General features: G+C 37.7%; 1 protein-coding gene across 6 annotated transcripts in view; it reads left to right on the top strand.

Moving 5' to 3' along the window:
- adamts6 (ADAM metallopeptidase with thrombospondin type 1 motif, 6) overlaps positions 1-18,646 on the top strand; it is a 76,054-nt gene that overhangs the window by 33,715 nt on the left and 23,693 nt on the right. For all 6 annotated transcript variants that reach the window (XM_086301449.1, XM_086301445.1, XM_086301447.1 and 3 more), the window contains 5 exons: positions 3,635-3,698; positions 6,417-6,519; positions 7,443-7,576; positions 16,409-16,532; positions 18,239-18,319. In XM_086301449.1, the coding sequence (XP_086157575.1) occupies positions 3,635-3,698; positions 6,417-6,519; positions 7,443-7,576; positions 16,409-16,532; positions 18,239-18,319 (506 nt within the window). The remainder of the gene's footprint in view (positions 1-3,634; positions 3,699-6,416; positions 6,520-7,442; positions 7,577-16,408; positions 16,533-18,238; positions 18,320-18,646) is intronic.

Genomic DNA, 18,646 nt, shown 5'->3' with positions numbered 1-18,646 from the left:
GTGGCTGTGCGGATGTGTGTCGTAGTGCGAGTCAAGCTACAGTAATTATATAGCAGTCATGTCTGAAATATTCACAAGGCTAAATGCTTCTTTAGTGGAAAAAGTAAACTGTTAGACCTAAAGTAAAAATATGTTGACTGCTACAGGTAATGACGCTTTTAATTTATGACAAGTGTAAATATTCTGACATGTGGTACAGTGATTTTAATGTTCATTTTAAAATCCTCCACCTGCTTAGAACAAATAATGATTTAGCAGCTCGACAGCCAAATGTAAGGGGTGAATATCTGAGTCACATTTGTCATTATTAAACATATTTAAGAATATTGCTGCATATTTGCTGGACGTGTAAACATCTCTACTGCCCAGAAAACCATTAGTTGTTGTTTTTTTTCTTGCCGTCGAGTCGAGGCTCTAAAATGAAAGTTGAACCGATGTCTCGGGCATTACTGTGACATTGGTTCAAGTAATGTGTTCAACATTGCCTGGATGCCTGGTTAGAATTTCTAGTAAGATAAATTTTACAGTAGGTATGGATAAACAAAGCAACCTTCTGCTTTGAAGTCCCCCAATTACCCTACTGAGCTAAGCAGCTTCAAACCTAATGTGGTAATTGTAATTTTATAATACATTAAATTCACCATTCCTATAAACAATAGAATTTATATGTACAAAACCATAAATAACTTCAAAATATTGTTGACCGACACAGCCTTTGTTCTGTGTGGAAATAATATCCGTTCATCTATCCTACGTTATTTTCTTTATACATGCTGCCTTTGGGACTCATTTTCAAAAAGCATAATATCTCGTTTCACTACTATGCTGACGACATCCAAATCTACTTCCCCCTGAATCAGGATGTCCAGTCCTCATTAGTGCCTTTGTTCAATTGTCTGCGGGAAGTAAAAGATTGGCTATTACAAAACTCTCTAACTCTAAATGAAATTAAAACAGAAATTATTGTTTTTGACAGTCCCATTCCCCTGGACCAGCTAACTAATACACTGGGGTCCTATGCCAGCCATCTCTCTTATACCGTTAGAAATCTTGGAGTGGTCCTGGACAGCTCACTCAAGTTAGACCAACAAGTTGCCTCAGTTGTGAAAATGAGTTTTTACATCAAATCTCCAAGGCAAAGCCCTATATTCCACATAAAGACCTTGAAAAGCTTATCCATGCCTTCATTACTTCGAGACTAGACTATTGCAATTCTCTGTACATGGGCCTCCAATTCTCTCTCTCATTTTTAAAATCCTTTTGTGTACTTTTAAAATTTTAAATAACCTGGCGCCCAGTTTCCTAACAGACCTTCTCGACGCGTATAGCCCCAAGAGAGCGCTCAGATCCTCTAACCAACTGCTCTTAGTGCAACAAAGGCCGCGACGAAAGACCAGAGGGGACCGAGCTTTTGCAATGGCCGCACCCAAACTCTGGAATATCTTCCTATCGATGTCCGCATGTCAGATTCCATTCAATCGTTTAAATCCCGCTTAAAAACTCAGCTGTTCCATCTAGCGTTTGAAGCAAATTAGTTCGGTCTTCCACCTGGTCTGCAGTTGTGCTGTGTAACTGTAACTATAACTGGTTTTAATTGTTTTTAACTGTTTTTGTTGCTTTTGTTGTAATCTGCTTTGCTACCTTGTGTGAAGCACATTGATGGACACTGTCCTTTTCAAATGTGCTATATAAATAAAATATTGATTGATTGATCTATTGTTCCATTTTTGCTGTACTGTGATCAGTTTTGACCATGGAGATGACGTTGGGGTTTCAACCATGTTTTTGGCTTTGGAATTCCCATTTTTAGCCTCATTATGAATGTTTTTACTGTCACCATTTGGATGTGACCAATAACTTGTGTAACCCCACACCCATTTACTGGCAGTAAGTCGTTAGCTTGGATGATCTCGCTTTCTGATAACGACCAAAATTTTAAAAATGGTCTCAAACTCAGTAGGAGAGTTCTAGGTAGGTCAAGACTTCTATTGAATCAATGAATGAAGTACTTTTGAAGAAATAATTTTACTTAGTAAGGTATAAAAGGTAGGTATAAAAATACAGATTTGGCTTCTGGCTCTAAAAAGTGAAGCCATCACAAAAGTGCCATAAGCCTTCTTTTTTAAGGCCACCACAGGGCTTCCAAAAAAAAGACTCCTGGGCCTGTGGAAGTTTATGGGAAAATGGCCCTCTGCCAGGACCTTTGTAAATATTTGGCTGCTGAGTTTATGAGTCTTAGTCACTTATTTCAGTTCATACTGTAAAAAACAAAACAAAAAAAACCCAGAGTCCTTTTGGCATACTGTCCATGACTAGCGTGGACACCATTGGTTGAAAATTGTTTGGTGGTCCTTCCATTCTGCTGCATACCGAAGATGATGATCGTTGATGGCATGACGTGAACATTGTTCCACACACGTCTTGTTTGTTATGAGTTCACCATCTGGGTACTCGTAGTGCACTGTGCATAAGTGTATTTCACTGTCACTGTGAAACACACTTATGCACTCAAAACAGCGAGTCTAAGTAGAGAAGTGTGCAATATGAGCCATAGTAACTGGCTTTCCAAGGCTCAGCTGAAAGTCTGGATTTCTTCTTTACCATTTTCTAAATTTGAACAACAGTGACAAATGTTATTTGAAATGGGGAAAGAAAGGAATACACCAACGCAACTGTCAGTAACCTGAAATTACCACAAAGACCAATATTAGCTGTTTCAGATAATACTTTGCAGCCATTACAACTGACTGTAAAGGTTCTTAGTCCTTGTTCTTGTGCAGTTTCACGCAGTCTCGGTTAATGTGACATGTGCGTTAAGTTAAGACATAGCTTACTCTTCTTCGAAGATTATGGTGATGCGTAGGTTTACTTTAAAACCTCCCATGTGTCCTCACTAGACAAATCATTGACCAGTGCATCTTTGGCGGGCAAGCAGACATCTGGGATCTTTATCCTTCTTCCATTGTCGCATTCCTTTGTTTTGGAAACTAGGTATTACGTCAAACACGTCATGGGAAGGCAAGAAAAAGAGCCAGGGTGAACCAGAGGGAAGGAAGAAAAAGGGGAGGAGGTGAAGGCACAGGCATAATGTGGAACACCTGTGTAAGGTGATCACTGCTGCTCAGCCATCAGTGCAAAGAGGAGGGAGGCAGAAAAAACACAGCCAGACACAGCCTCTAACACATTCATTACGTACATGGCCTGTCTCACAGGTTTTTTTTGCAATAAAGTGAAGGGAAGGGAGGCTTCTGAAGGTGAGAAAAAGCAGAGAGATGATAGGGAAAGGAAAAGAAAACCTTCAGAGATGTGGTAGATGTGTAGTGAAGAGTAGAAGAAGGAAAAGCGTGAGTTAAGAGTCATTAGACTTGAAATGTCATGTCACATTTAAGAGCTCTTAGAACAGGTTGGATTTCCTGAATGAATCCTTGGCACAGATGCTCAACAAAGCAGCAAATGCTGACACACAGAGACTTTTTTGCGCCTGTTTCATCAGAAAAAAAAATCTCTTATGTACTGTTTGCCCTAAAGATAATCTCTGAGAGGAATTTGTGAATATAATTTACGGCGCTTTATGTGATTTGATGTAAAGAGTCTCTTTTCCCCATCCCTCATTTATTTCTGTTGTGTCTCTCAGCCCATCTGGAGGAGGCAAGTACTGTCTCGGAGAGAGGAAACGATACAGATCCTGTAACACTAACGTGAGTTTCTTCATTTCTTTGCCTCCCTCTTTCATTTTCTGCCAAGTAGCATGCGAGCAACTTAAAAAAAATGTTGGATCACCTCTTTGCTCTTCCACAGCTCTCCTCCAGAACATGTTATCTTAGAAAAGGGCTTTACAGGCTGCACACTAGCACACAGCATCACGTTGCCTTTAAGCTTTCTGACATATTTTCTCCTGGAACGTAGGACAGACAATGATAAAAATGAACAGACAGAGATTCAATATTCCCCTGGTGACTTTGGGTTTATTCGCGCCCTCTGTCATTTTATAGTTCATTTATTGTTTGTGACATTTCACTTGAGTCAAACGATGATGACAGTTCAGGGTGTATTTCATAAGAAGCAAGCTTTTTTTTTTTTTTTTGAGGTCTGGAGCAATATTTTATCCAAATATTTGACATGGCTGCAAGTTAAGATCTCTGTTCAACTATTTCTAGGTGGCCTTTTTCACTAGGTGAAAATTGAAATAGTTAGGGCCTTAGTAGACATTTAACCACAAGTCTTAAAAATAACAGTTCTGAGCAAGCACTGAGTGTTTTCTTTGGAAAACAAGCAATGTCCCTAACCACTATTTCATCACACTAACCACACCTTGTCCAAAGAAGCATGTGTGTGTGAGAGAGCATGCCAAATGTAGATACAATGACAAATACTCACAAATTATCCTCAAAAGTATATAAATGGGTGGGCCAAGTTTCATGGCAGACAGCCTATTTATTCAAAACAGTTAAACTGGTAGTAGCAGTCCTTGGAAAAAGGTCTGATGACTGCCAGAGTCATTAGGATCTTTTCTCTTTAGCATAGTTAAAAAACATATGTCTTAATCATAATCTGTGCTTATGCCATACATGTTGAGATATTTCATTACCTAAATTAAAACTGGTGGTGCTGGTGATATCAGATGGTCCCCCAAATCACTAGAATTCATCCTGTGATTACCATGCATACCTTCAGTATAAAGGTTTTATCACAGTAATTATTGCAATATTCCACCAAACTGGTGGACTACCAAGAGCATGCCAATCATAGAGCCATCCCACTAGCATCTAACTTAACGTGTTATCTCTAAGGACAGTTAAATTAGTATTTCCTTGACTGGTTGCGATAGCTGCTGGAGGCAGCTGCTGTAAAATAGATTGCTAATCCCAATCATCCACGCCTAAAGACTTGTCAGTGACCCCGATGATAACCAGAAGTTACCAATTTACCAGTTGGCAAGTGATTGTAGGAGGTTGCTTAGCACTTGGCAACAGTGGGAAGAAAAAAGACTCTTTTAACAGGAAGAAACCTCTGAGATTAATAATAATAACTTTGTTTTAACATTCTATAGGAATCCATTTATTTTGCATAATATTTCACAATTTTATTTTTGTGCTAATTCTGTTACCTTTTATTATTTATATTTTGTCTTCTTATCTGACTTCTTTTGTTGTCTTTTTCACTTTAAGTTTTAATGTGCATTAGCCTCTGAATTCAATCTTTATTTCTCATTTTTGGTCAAGCACTGGTAGAGCACTGACATTTAATTTGATTTGTTTATAAAGCCCACTACAAATACCACATTTTGTTTTATATTAAGCTCCTCAAGAGGCACAGACGATACCTTTTTAAGAACTTTAATTTTTAAAGTCAAGATAATGAAGGGAAAGTGTCAAGCATTTAAGCAACTGGACTCGAGTTGCTTAAATGATAGGACTTTTCTCCCTTTTTGTGCCTTCTGTTCTATTATTATTTTAATCAGTTGATAATCAACAAGTTAAACATTGATGAAAACCCAACATTATTAAAGTGAGCTTTTCTTTTGTTCCAACAGACGTTAGCACATGTAAATCTCATTTGGTACTGTGTTTTCATTTCAACACACACTTGCAATAATATTATTCTGTCTCCTCTGACTGGATCTGCATGTTTGATGTGCAAGTTTAAAGCGGCTAAATTGGCAAAACACTTGAATGGTAATGAAAGTGGCCTATCCTCCCTATGGCCCACTCCAGCATGGAACACTTTGAGCATGTGAAATACAGCTTTGACCCGAGAGCCTTTATTTGTACCGAGGGAGAGTGTTTTGCGGTTCCTAAGGACCTTTTCACACACAGAACACAATGTTCTCAGACAGAAATGCCAAGAAACACATCTTCTTTAGTCTGTAAAAAAATTAAATGTGACATTGTTAATAAAGTAGGGATTTTAGAAAATAAAATGAGCAGATAATTAATTTACTCAAAAGGCAGCAGCACTCAAACCTACATATAGACTCTGTAAAAGATGAATGTACCCCTCTTGATGTGATTGGTTTATCAAGTCCTGTTTTAAAGCTTGATTTTAGCAATTTGGCTTATCAGAAGTCAAAGGAGATTGGAGGGCTAAAGTGTTAGCTGTTATCAGAGGTTCGGTTTAGGAATTTGAATTTGTTGAGGTGGAGAGTACCAGACCTGTGGGCTTGTTGGTACTAACCTGTGTAGTCACTCCCCAGACGAATTTCAATGCAGTGCAGATGGTGCTGGTTAAATGATAAAATATTGACATGAACCGATTACGTGGCAGATCACACAGTTATTATATTGACAAACTGCTGGAGATCACTCTTACTGACCTTAATTCCAAAGGTCATTGGCACCAGTCTAATGTGAACTGGGATAAGACATTCGATAAGCTTGGTCCTTTGTATTCACATTCAGTTTCACTGTTGTTTGCAGGCCTGCCCTGCAGGATCTCGTGATTTCCGAGAGAAGCAGTGCGCTGATTTTGACAACTCCCCTTTCCGTGGGAAGTACTACAACTGGAAGCCTTACACTGGGGGTGAGTTCAGGACTAGTTGTGATCAGTTGTTTGTATAATACATCCATGGTTTCAAAGTATTACTGTATAACATGAACGATTAATTACTATATAGGCAATAGTGTCTGGATGAAGTTTGATCAGAGTTAAATTCACTCCCACTCAATTCTTATTAAATAATTAATAATTACTTACTCTCAGTTTGAACTTGCTAAGAGTTGAAGCTGTTGTTCTGTCAAAACTCTCTAAGAGCTGAGCTGTAAAGCCTCCCTATCATCCCTTTTGTGTCTCAAATGACAGTTTGCAGGCTAGTCTGTTTTCTGGACCTTTTTTCCCCTCTCTGGATCAACAGTTTTTTATTGAGCCAATACCAGTGGAAGGACTGTTGTATTGTCATAGGTACTGGCAGGAGTGTCTCTCCTTGAAGTCTGCAGATCAAGGAAAATATTCACTTAACTAAGACCACAAATATCTCAGAGAAAAGTGATAAAGTTTGAAGCATGTAAACACAGCTTTTGTTTTCTCTCAGAGATGTGAGAGCTTAAGTCTGTTTTGTCAAATCCATCACCTCCTCTCTTATAGCGCTCCGTGGGCTGAGGCGTCATGTATAAACAGGAGATAACCTACACGTGGATGTCAGTGTAATTGTTTTTGGCAAGCAGCGCTGTCTCTGTTGTTGTCAATGTTACAGTGACGTCAAGTTTTGGGTTTTTTTAGATCTGAGCACCGCTGAATTTCCCCCCCTCATGATTATTACTGTCAACAAGTTAAGAGAAGATCCCAGAGCTGGCTGCAAGTCCTGGAATAGCATCGGTATTTGCTGGTCTCTGTGTTGTTAGGGTTCTGTCAGGGGCCATGTCACGCTGTCTGTTCCCTGTGTGAAACTGAACTTTAGGTAATGATGTAATGACCTGCTCGGTTTTCGTACATGCTGTGTAACCCAGGTGGTGTGAAGCCCTGTGCGCTGAACTGCTTGGCAGAAGGCTATAACTTCTACACTGAGCGGTCTCCTGCTGTCATAGATGGCACCCAATGTCAGGCTGACTCGCTGGACATTTGCATCAATGGAGAGTGTAAGGTAAGGGAGCCAAAACCACATCTTCAAACACTTCTTGTGTTTTACAAATGTATTTTTGATTCTCATTATTGAAGGATATGCAGTTGTTACAACAAACTGTTGTTGCTCCTGGCACTGGATGTATTAAATATTAAATATCTTTATATTTACCTAACCGCATCAGTGAGGGTCATGCATGAAAAATCAACCAGTGCCTCCAACTTGACTGCCTTACAATCAGCTGTTTGTTTGTTTGTTTTTTTCTTTGCACATGACAAAAACTAAGATTGTGGCTTTGGCTTATGAGTTTATTTAAACATAAAAAATAGAGCTTAAAAGTTGTTTTCAGTCCAGGAAATTTCATGTGGCTAGTTTGAGGAAATATTGATGTAACTATGAGGAAGCTATGAGGAATCAACAATGCAGGGTAAAAAAGCCTTCTTGCTGTGAGGTGACAGCTCTAACCACCGCTCCAGCATGCCTTGTAATTATTGGACTTATTGTGTCTATTGTGTTTTTCAGTTAACTACATAATCAAACAACTGTTCTCTTAATAGTTTTTTGAGTAAGTAATTTTTGAGGAAAAACGTTAAGCACTAGGTTTATTATCTAGTTAATTAGAAGTTATTACTTTTTTGTCTTATGTGATTATGAAAATAGTTGTTTTTTTTTTATTTGTTGATATTCTGTAGACCACTGACTTAAAGATTAATTAGCAAAACCAAGTTGTTAGCCGCAAGCATGCTGTAGTTGCACACCGTTTTGTAATTCAGTGACATTCTGAAGCCTCTGTTTTTTTAAAGTAGGAATTTTCTCGTAACAAATGGTTAACAGGTTTGCATTTACATGCAGTAAAGCCTTAGGCTTATCAGTTTCCCAGCTTGGTAGAATTGATCAGCCTTACAGCATTCACTTTACTATTTCTTCTGTAATTAGCTAGCTTGTCAGCATGCAGTTACTGTAGAAATCCGTGTCTGTTTAGTTTTGCATTTACTCAGAATGCATGTTTCTGTGCAGACCACAGTACAACTGGGCGGGCTGAAATTTATTGAGAACGTAAAGTGATACACAAGCCTGATTAAAATATGCAAAAGCCCATATTTGGCCGGCATTAAATTTCAAATATGTGCCTTAAAGGGAGGGGAATAAAAAAAAAGAATTATTTAGCCCTCTACTGCATGACTTTTTAATTTTTGGGGAAAAAAATATTTCTCCCTATTTTGGGGGAGCTTTGGGGTCCCTATGTCTGTGAAGGTTCTCAGTCATCCAGGTCATCGTAGTCAAAGGAGCTTGCAAAGAAAAGCGTCTGGACTTCTTTAAGTTACTTGAAGACGTTTCACCTCTCATCCGAGAAGCTTCTTCAGTTCTAAGGTCAAATGGTGGAGAGTCCCAGATATAAACCTAGTGGGAGTATCCCCCCACAGAGGGACAAAAGGACCCACACCCAGTTTCACACCTTGGCTCAGACGATTAGAGGATCATCAGGGGGTCCTTTTGTCCCTCTGTGGGGGGTTACTCCCACTGAAGAAGCTTCTCGGATGAGAGATGAAACGTCTTCAAGTAACTTAAAGAAGTCCAGACGCTTTTCTTTGCAAGCTCCTTTGACTTTGGGGTCCCTAATAATATATCAATCATAAAATTTGAAACCCTGCCCCCCCCAAACAGATATTGGTTTGTTGCTTCAAGGCAACACTGTGCGACAAGGGTAGTCAAACACAAAGTTATTCTATAATAAGTTTTATTAGTACAACAAGGATGAAAAAATAAATAAACAACAAATAAACAATATAAACATTTCACAGAACAATAAAACACCAAAATACATCCAACAGTTGACCCTAACCCCGTACACACACACACGCGCGCATTGTGTTTCCATCACTTTTGGGGACATTACATTAACTAACATTCATTTCCTGGAGACTTATCCTGACCCTACCCATCACAAGTCCCTGCCTGAACCTAACCGTAACCCTGACCTTATCCTAAACCTAACCTTACCCTAACCCTGACTCAAGCCTTCACCCTAAAATTTAATGATTTGCCTTGCAATTTGTCCCCATAAAGTTGGCGAGACCTCTCAATGTGAGTGTGTAAACAAATTTGTGTCCCCACACAATAAGTAATACACACACACACACACACACACACACACACACACACACACACACACACACACACACACACACAATTACTTTACCAACTGACCCCTGAGCTCCTAAGTGTCCCTCAAACCTTATTCAGCGATCCACTCCTCTACTTCACAGTCGCTCCATATTAGCTCACTGTCCTCACTTTCTGATTATTAACTCGAAATTTGGAGAAACATAACTTGAAATTTCGAGTTAGCTCTGCCATAGGGCTGTGCGATATGACCAAAATCTCATATCCCGATATGAGATATCTATCGTCCGATAACGATATAAATCACAAAATTTTTGCATTTTCTGTAAATTCTGTGAATCTCTGGCAGCTCGACTTGCGTGAAGTGTTTCCAGCTGAGCGTCGTGTACCTGGAGTCGAGTGTTTTAACCGATGCATGAAACTATACATTTTTAGACATGAGTTGTGAGTATTTATTACACGGCGTGCTGCGGGGAAAAGCCTGTTCTAACGTTTGAGTCTAAGGTTTATTTTTTAGCACTTGACGGCTCTTTTTTGCTTCTCATCTGTAAATACTCTGAATCATGTGAAAGAGTATGCAGAGTATTCTGTAAAGTCTCAACAGGATCTTGAGCTTTATTGTGAAAGGTTTATGTAGAAAATAAACAAGCGGACACACGATGGTTTTACTGTCATTGTTGCTAATGACAACGCATAAAAACAGGCGCTTGTCCGTCTGTAGTGTGGTTATATTAAATGTAAGACAAAGAGAGAACTTAGAAATGAATATAGCCACTACAGTGACCATCAAAACGATGAAAAAATGTTGCCGTAAACAGTTTATTTTGCGTCACCACGAAACAAACGATAGCGTAAAATGAAACGATAGACGTTTTTATATCGTCATCCGATATATATCGTTATATCGAACAGCCCTACTCTGCCAATCAGTAATCTACGTGAATGAGGTCACTTTCTTGTTACCCGGAAGCATATGGCGCAGAGTAGTGCGCACTCAAAACCGGATCGCATCAAATGGGCGCTTTTGCTAGTATGTTTGCTGATAGTAACGCCATGTGATTCGGCTAATAACACAAGGATTTCATCATTTTTGAAGCCACGCTGAAAATACTCAGCAATCTGTGCATTCATGACTGGATGTAATACCGGTAGCTTAGCTGTAGCATTTGCACCTGAGGGTACAACTCTGAGTAGCTCCTGATGCATTCATGTTAATGAGACATGTTATGTAAAGTGTGTGTTATGTAAAGTGAGTGCTCAAGTAGAGTAGAAAAGTGCTATAGAAAACCAGTCCATTTGCCATTAAGGATGAAATGATGAGACTGCGCCTACGCCTATTAGATAAATAAGGATTATGTACTGTGAATCATGAGGAGTTACTCTAGTAGCATCAAAGAATCAAAACAAGGAGATAGAAATGTTTTTAATATGTCCCCTTTAAAGGTTGCAGTTTGGCAAGCTTTGAGGTCCATGGTAAAGCAGCAGATATGAACTAATAAGTTGTCAGGGAGGATTTCAAGTGAGTGTAAATGTAGAAGGAGGACTTGAGGGGTTTTTTTGGCTGCACAAGTAGTTGACCTCGAAGGGGGCACAAACTCAGAATGTTTTCACTGTGCCTCATAGCTAATCTGGCTAAACTGTACATTTCTTTAATTGTTGCGGAAAGCTTCTGGCTTGTGTTTCAAGACTTTTTGGATGTACGTTTAATGGAATTATGGCAAGAGCTATAAAAATAAAACTCAAGTTTTATTGAACTGTAGAAAGAGTTTGAGACCCAGTGATGTTTAAATCTAGAAAGACTGACTCTAAACATTACCATTACTTCATGTTGTAGTCAAGAATGAGCTTTTACCTTTCAATTTGATTTTACATTCAGAGCTTTTCATTGCAATTCTAATATTTGTAGTCATACATAAATATGAGACGACTTCTGCTCGATGAAGGCAAATCAGGTAAATTACCAGAAAAAGAAATGTTTGTTTCACGCTAATGCTGATGCTGATTTGCAATAATAACATAAAATAAAACACTGTGCTATAGCACCGTCCTTTGTGGGTGTTTAACCCTGACATTTTATCAAGTTCCTGTTAAAATGACATTTTATCTCTTAGCTTAGTAAGAGTTTGCTCAGCATGTGAGCCAGTTTTTATCTATAACAACTCTGCTAGTGAGATACTGACTGCGTAAACAAAAGAGCCTAAACCGCACCATTCTCCAGTGAAGAACAATCCGGTCTTTGACTGTGGCTGATTGTGATCGAATGACTGCTGAATAGCTCTTTTTGCTTCTTATCAGTACTCTGCAGCCTCCACCAGAATTGTTTTGTGGTAAATAAAACACAAAAATCATTGTTTTGTTTTTTTATTGAATAATGATTATATATATATATATATATATATATTTGAAAAGGCTGATTTAATAACAAGGAAAATAACATTTTATCTTTCAATAAAATGTTATTTGGGTTGGCAGTTGATGCTGTCTTTGTTTTCCTGACTGTAAATCATTTTGTGTAGTGAGTGTGTATTTTCTGAGATGCAGCTGAAATAACTTTTTGGTTGCTCACTTTAAAGTATTTGCTTTGATTTCCACCTGACCGATACAACTGGATCCCTGTTTGGCATAAAAGCACAGCGTCTTTGCCCACAACCTTACTGCGAGTCTAATATTAAAAACACAACATGATGTGTGCTTTAATAGCAAGAAAACTCAGAAGAGGTGGAATATTCCTCACTGAAGGAGTATTGTGGGTTTTCTGAATCCGGCTTGTCGTTTTATTTCAGGGGCTGGCTCTCTGTGGGTTTACTGTCACACTGTGATAAATCTCTGGAACACTGTCTGCCTGGAAAGATCTCAGAAACACTCAAAACTGCTATGCTGTGCACATGTGGTGGGAGAGAGAGAGAAAGGGAGGAGGAACGATTACGAATAACATTGGAGATTGTGACAGAGTAAAAAAAGAACCTAGGAAACCCACACGACAACTGTAAGGGTCAATGACAACGAAATCCGTCTGTAGTCATCAGGTTTTGTGTCACTGCTGCTCTCAAACCCTGGTCAGCTGATATTTTACCCTCTTTTTAATCAACATAAATGTCCAATAACTCATCTGTGGATGTTATTTCAATAATTGCAGTGGGTTTCTCATCTCAAGCTGGCAGATCAGGTGTTCCTCCACCCACTTTCCTCTTTTCCTCCTTCCTTTTTTCCAAATCAACTTGAATGTCAAAATTTTTCCCTCTTTAGTTGTCTGTGTCTCATGGGACACAACATTGACTGTCTTAGTTATTGTAGCCTGAGCTCCTTTTTTTTTTTTTTTTGTAACTGTCGACTCTCCTGAGGAAACACTTTGGAAAGCTACGCCTTCTCTGGCTTCCTACTCGGAAGCTTAATTATTTTAGTTTCTTTAGTTTCAGTCATAAACTCTCCTCCCTTTTTTTTTTTTTTTTTTTGGAGTAGGCTTCGCTCTTAGAACAGCTTATCTCAAGATCAATGTATTTTCTTATATAGAGTAATCAAGGCGTGACATACTATAGATGGCAGATGATGGGCAGCTCTGCCTCAGGCATTGATAGGCATTGATTAAAGCTGTGTGTGAATAGATGAATGACACGTGTTAGTAAAAGGTGCTTTGAGGGAAAAAAAAAAGGGCTTTGAGTGCTCGGAAAGTGCTATGTCTGCAAGCCTGCCGAATTTAGAGTGATTCTAATTCCCTAACATCACACAAACAAGTAGTAATCTTGCTTGTGCATGTGTGCAAGTTAAGAGCATTTCTACACATATACAATATTCACCACTGCATGATAGTTGCAGCGATTTACTGAAATGTGCAAATAAATGGAAATACAGTATGTAAGGCACAAACAGAGTTTGTACAGTTCAAGGAGTATTTGGGGAATACCACCTTTATTCTTCAACACAGCCTGAACCTTGCTGTAGACATTTGTACGTCTCTCCTGGCTTCCTCTGTAAATATCGATTTGAACCGAAGAAATGTAAATTTGGATTCAATACTCCATAGGGCCCACTTTCACAGATTTTCAGACCAGTTCTTGTGTAATTTAGCATACCTTAGCATTTTCACAATGTTTCACTTCCTCAACAATAGCTTATTGAGAGCCACTATTTCCAGTGACGCTTTGGCAAACAGTAGATGGGTCAGCTGAACGGCCAGATGTATCTCTCAGGTGCTGTTAGAAATAAATCAACAAAGATGTGATGTCTTTGTTAGATTTTTTTTTTTCCTGTTTCTTAAGGGCATGACTTTCAGATAATGCTCATCTACTGTAGACATTCTTTTATTAATCCGCAATATGAGTGAACTGATGCACTGACACATAATTACAGTTACTAATGTAAACTTTAGGCTACCACACTAACACAAAATCACTAAGCTAACACCCTTCAGAGTTCTTCGCTAATAGCTTTGTCTTTTTGTCTTTGCAAATGTTCTGCCAGCACGAGTGGATTCTTTCTGATGTGGACAGTTTGCACTTTATGGCTTTATCCTTGTGTGTAACAAAAATGAAAGTAATTTTCATAAAGCTGTCAGTGCTCTCAGTTCTCTAAGTTTAAGTGCTGCATTCACATTTTTATGGAAGTAAATGTACGTGTAAAATGTAAAATTGATGTTCTCATGTAAAGTATTAGCAGTAAGCCTGCAGTTCTTTGCATAATACTGAAATGCTTTAGAACTAACCATCAACAGACAGTACTACTGGCACTGTAGCCCTTAAAGGCCTTTAAATAATAGTAAAAAAAAAAATGACATAATGAAAACCTTAAGTCAAAACCTACTGAACACCAGCAGTCCTTCTGTGAAGCTCCAAGGCATTTCCAATCAAGCAATGAAGCAATCACTGCAAATTGAGCACAGATAAAAAAAAATTAATGGGGTCCATAAGGACTCCATATAAAAAGTTATTTGGAGCCAACACATTTTATATCTGTTAGACTGGCTAGTTTCAGACTCTGAATCTGGTAGCTTAATAAGCTTCTCTCTGATAGAAAAAAAGTTACAGCTATTAATGCTAACTTGACTAGGATTGGGACACTGAGTAAAATGAATATAAACAGTCCATTTTAAATTATCTTTGGCCCAGAGAAGACAATAGCCCTTCTAGCTCATGTTCACATATGGATGATAGAGCTTTAACCTGCGTTTGTAGACAGCACTGCAAATTATGTTAACAGACAATGATTTCTGGATTTAATTTCTATATCAGAATCAGGTTTTTAATGTAGTGCTGCCTGAAGGCCAAAGATCGCAGCAGTCCAGTACTGACTTGTCCCTTGCACACAGAGATTTCTGCAGATTCTCTGCGACTTTTGATGATTTAGCTAGTCTTAGCAATTTTATGTTGAAGAGCATTATTCTTAAATTGTTCCACAATTTGTCAACATAACTTTTTGTAGATTGGGGAATCTCTGCCTATCTTTACTTTTGAGTAAGACTAAGATGCTCTTTTTATAAGTATTCATGTTACTGACCAGTTACCAATTAACCTCATTAGTCACGAAGTGCTTCTCCAGCTGTTTCCTTTTAGTTCCACTTTTTTTCCTTCCCTTCATTGCTCCCTTCCCAACTTTGAGATGTATTATTGCCATCAAATTTAAAATGAACTAATATTTTTCATGAACTAGTAGAATGTCTCAGTTTAAATATTTGATGAGTTGTTTTTTTTTATGTTCTACTGTGAAAAAAAAAAATAGGTTTATAAGATTTGTAAGTCATTGCATTAAATATCTATTTACATTTTTTAGAATTGGATTTGTCAAAAGTATTTTGACGGATTTTGGCAGATTTTCAATGTAAAGAATGAAGATTTATACTCAGTATACAGGCACTGTGTGTCCACTGAAGCTCCCTAAAAATAAGGACTACTCTTTGCATGGGCCTATGTGAATACTGTATAAATAAAGTACGGCATTGTATTCTGAGGACTTCCTTCAGGAACAAACAAATTCTTTCCAAAAAACTCCCCCACAGTGAACATGTCAGTCATGTCTTACTATTTCTTTTAAAGGGAAGGTTTTATTGGCTTTTAAGCAATCGTTTGACATTTGGGGACATTTCTTTGTTTGCCTTTTTCTTAAGTGTTAAATGCTGACGTTTGATGCTACCCTTATGATGTTACTGTACAATGATACTGTACAGCTGGTGGCTAATTAGCTGAGCCAAGCATGAAGCCTGGAAACAAAAAGAAACAACGCTGGATGTGTAATAACTAATGAAAATATTCCTACTACAGTCACACAGTAGTGCTTTGTAGTTTGGTAAATAACACATTAAATCTGGTTGGTTTAACCTTTACATAATGCTTGCAAAACAATATTTTTACACCACTTTTTGGAGCTTAAATAAACAGTATAGCTTTATCAAATTAACTTTAAGGACAGTGTTTAGTGTATTTTGTTACCTTTGAACAGAGCTGGATAAACAGACTCCGGACTAGTGTAGTGCACCTAACTATGATTTAATTATTACCTGACACAATAAACTATTATTTCCCTTCATGATATAGTTTAGCACATAGCTATATTTCACAAAAGGTTTAACTATTTTTTTTAAGACATAAAGCCTGTTTTCTGGAATGTAACCAGTTGATCTTTGAAAAAACTTTTTTAAATGTAAAATAGTACAAAATAAAGCAAACATTTAACCATTTTTCTAGTTTTCATTTAAAACGATGCTGATTCTCAATCTCTAACTTTGTTCAACTTCAAAAGCATGTTGGCTGTGACAACATACTGGGCTCAGATGCCAAAGAAGACCGATGCCGTGTGTGTGGAGGGGATGGCAGCACCTGCGAGGCCACAGAAGGACTCTTTAACAAGTCTCTACCCAGAGGAGGTAAAACATATCTGATTCCAGAAAGTGTTCTTTAGTCTGTTTAAGCTGTTAAAATTAATCACACTGAGAAAAGTAAAAAAAAATAAAATAAAATAAATTTTAAAAAAATTGGTGATTGATGTGACTGTTACTGCATGCAAACACACAATATGGGAGTCACTGTATGTTTCTATACAGCAAAATGCAGTCGTATCTTGGTACGATTAAAGGACCATGCCAACTGTGCATTGTCTGCTAGACTCATTACCCAGATGTTATCAACCCCCATTAAGTGTAATAGGTGTGATGAAAAAGTGGTATGCAAGATTAAGTTCAATCGAATATACACCCATAAAGTAAATGATTAATTTATAATTTAACTTTCATTATGGTTGCATATTTATATGCATTAATTATTTCAATAACATGTTCTTGACAAAAATGCATGCAATGACTGAAAAGATGCGTTTTTAGGCTGGACTAAGTCACATGGCTTAAAATTAATTAGCCTCAGATACATTTACACAGTTATTTTTGTTGAACCTCTAGGTCTCTAAGAGCAATAAACTTCAAACCTTAATGAGTCAAATGGTGTGTTATAATATTGATACTGTAAACATCACAATTTGTTGATATCAAAAATGGGTAAGTGGTATTTTAGATGTTGTGAAATTAAAATGATAGCATTCTTTTACAAGGTGTTATACACAAGAAAAAACTGGGATCATTATGTCATCATAAATGTACGTGTGTGCCAGTTTTGGTGGCTCAATTACTATTTGTCAAGGAGCAATTTTGGACAAACAGCGAGGTTCCACAAAACTAAGTTCCACAGAATTCAGCTTTTACTCTTAAAGTTGTTTAATTTTCATTTATTTAATTAAATCTGGTCATATTTAATCAAAATTAGCTATTGTTAGCTATTGTTTCAACATATCAGCCAACAAAACAAGAATATGGAATATTCATTGGATGATTGTGTAGCTACAAACTTTTACCTTAACCAGCAGATCACTTCTGTCTCTATTGATTTTACAGTAAGTTACTGAAAGGGGGCAAAATGCAGTTTATACATGTAGAATATGCAGAAATGTCTAACCACCTGTGACAAATTTAAAGTCAGTGGAGATTGTCCAAATGCCAAAACATCCTTCACGTAACAAAAATAATCTTTCATCACCATGTGATTTTTTTTTTTTAATTGTTTTTTAACATGGCAAATGTTTTGAGCCACCTAAAATTATGATGACACATCTAAATGCAATACTTTTCTCATTAATCAGTGAAGGAATGGAGTGAAGGAGTCACTAGCAGAGAAAGGGACTTGGTGCTGGTTGTGGTCTGAGGTAGTCTATAGTGAGCAAAAGAGAAAACATATTTCTCCTTCTATGGTATGGCTAGTAAACCGTCTAAAAATACTGTGTGTGTGTGTGTGTGTGTGTGTGTGTGTGTGTGTGTGTGTGTGTGTGTGTGTGTGTGTGTGTGTGTGTGTGTGTGTGTGTGTGCGCGCATAAGTGTTTAAAAAAAGGAGAGTGTTTCATACTACTGGAAGATTGCTTTGTCCATTTTGGATGATTTGGAATTTATTCTATAGATGTACTCCTACGTTGTATGATATGTAACTCTGTGTGTTCTCTGTGTTGTAAAACATGTCAGATAGGAATGAGAACTTCGGTTGTTTCAGTGGGAGGAACACTATCTTAACGATATTAGTTCTTGTCTTCCAGGCTACATGGAGGTGGTTCAAATCCCAAAAGGTTCTGTTCACATAGAAATCAAAGAAGTGACTATGTCAAAGAACTACATCGGTAAGTAACACCCTTGAAATGATAAAGACACATGTATAGAATTATTTTATTAGATTTTTATTACCTGCAGTGATAGAAGTGTAAGGTGTTGAGACTTTGGTCCTAATAAATGCTGGATAGCCCACTGATTTCATGACCAATTGGCTTCTCTTGCAGGCACCATAAGCCTGACATTTCTGATTCTAAGTTAAGTATATTTAACTGAAACTATATTTTTAAATATATTTAAAAATCCTCATGCCTTCAAAAGATTGGCATTTGAGGAAAATGCATATAGAGTGATTAAATTGACTACTGTGAAATTTCTTAAAATTGCCCATGCTGTCC

Source organism: Aulonocara sp. 'chitande type north' Nkhata Bay, linkage group LG7 (genome assembly GCF_057382095.1).
Source record: "Aulonocara sp. 'chitande type north' Nkhata Bay isolate Kocher_YH1m ecotype deep benthic linkage group LG7, A_spYH_male_GT1.1, whole genome shotgun sequence".
NCBI classification, from domain to species: domain Eukaryota; kingdom Metazoa; phylum Chordata; class Actinopteri; order Cichliformes; family Cichlidae; genus Aulonocara; species Aulonocara sp. 'chitande type north' Nkhata Bay.
Note: the sequence above shows the minus strand (reverse complement) of the source record. Positions and strands in the feature narration are given on the sequence as shown.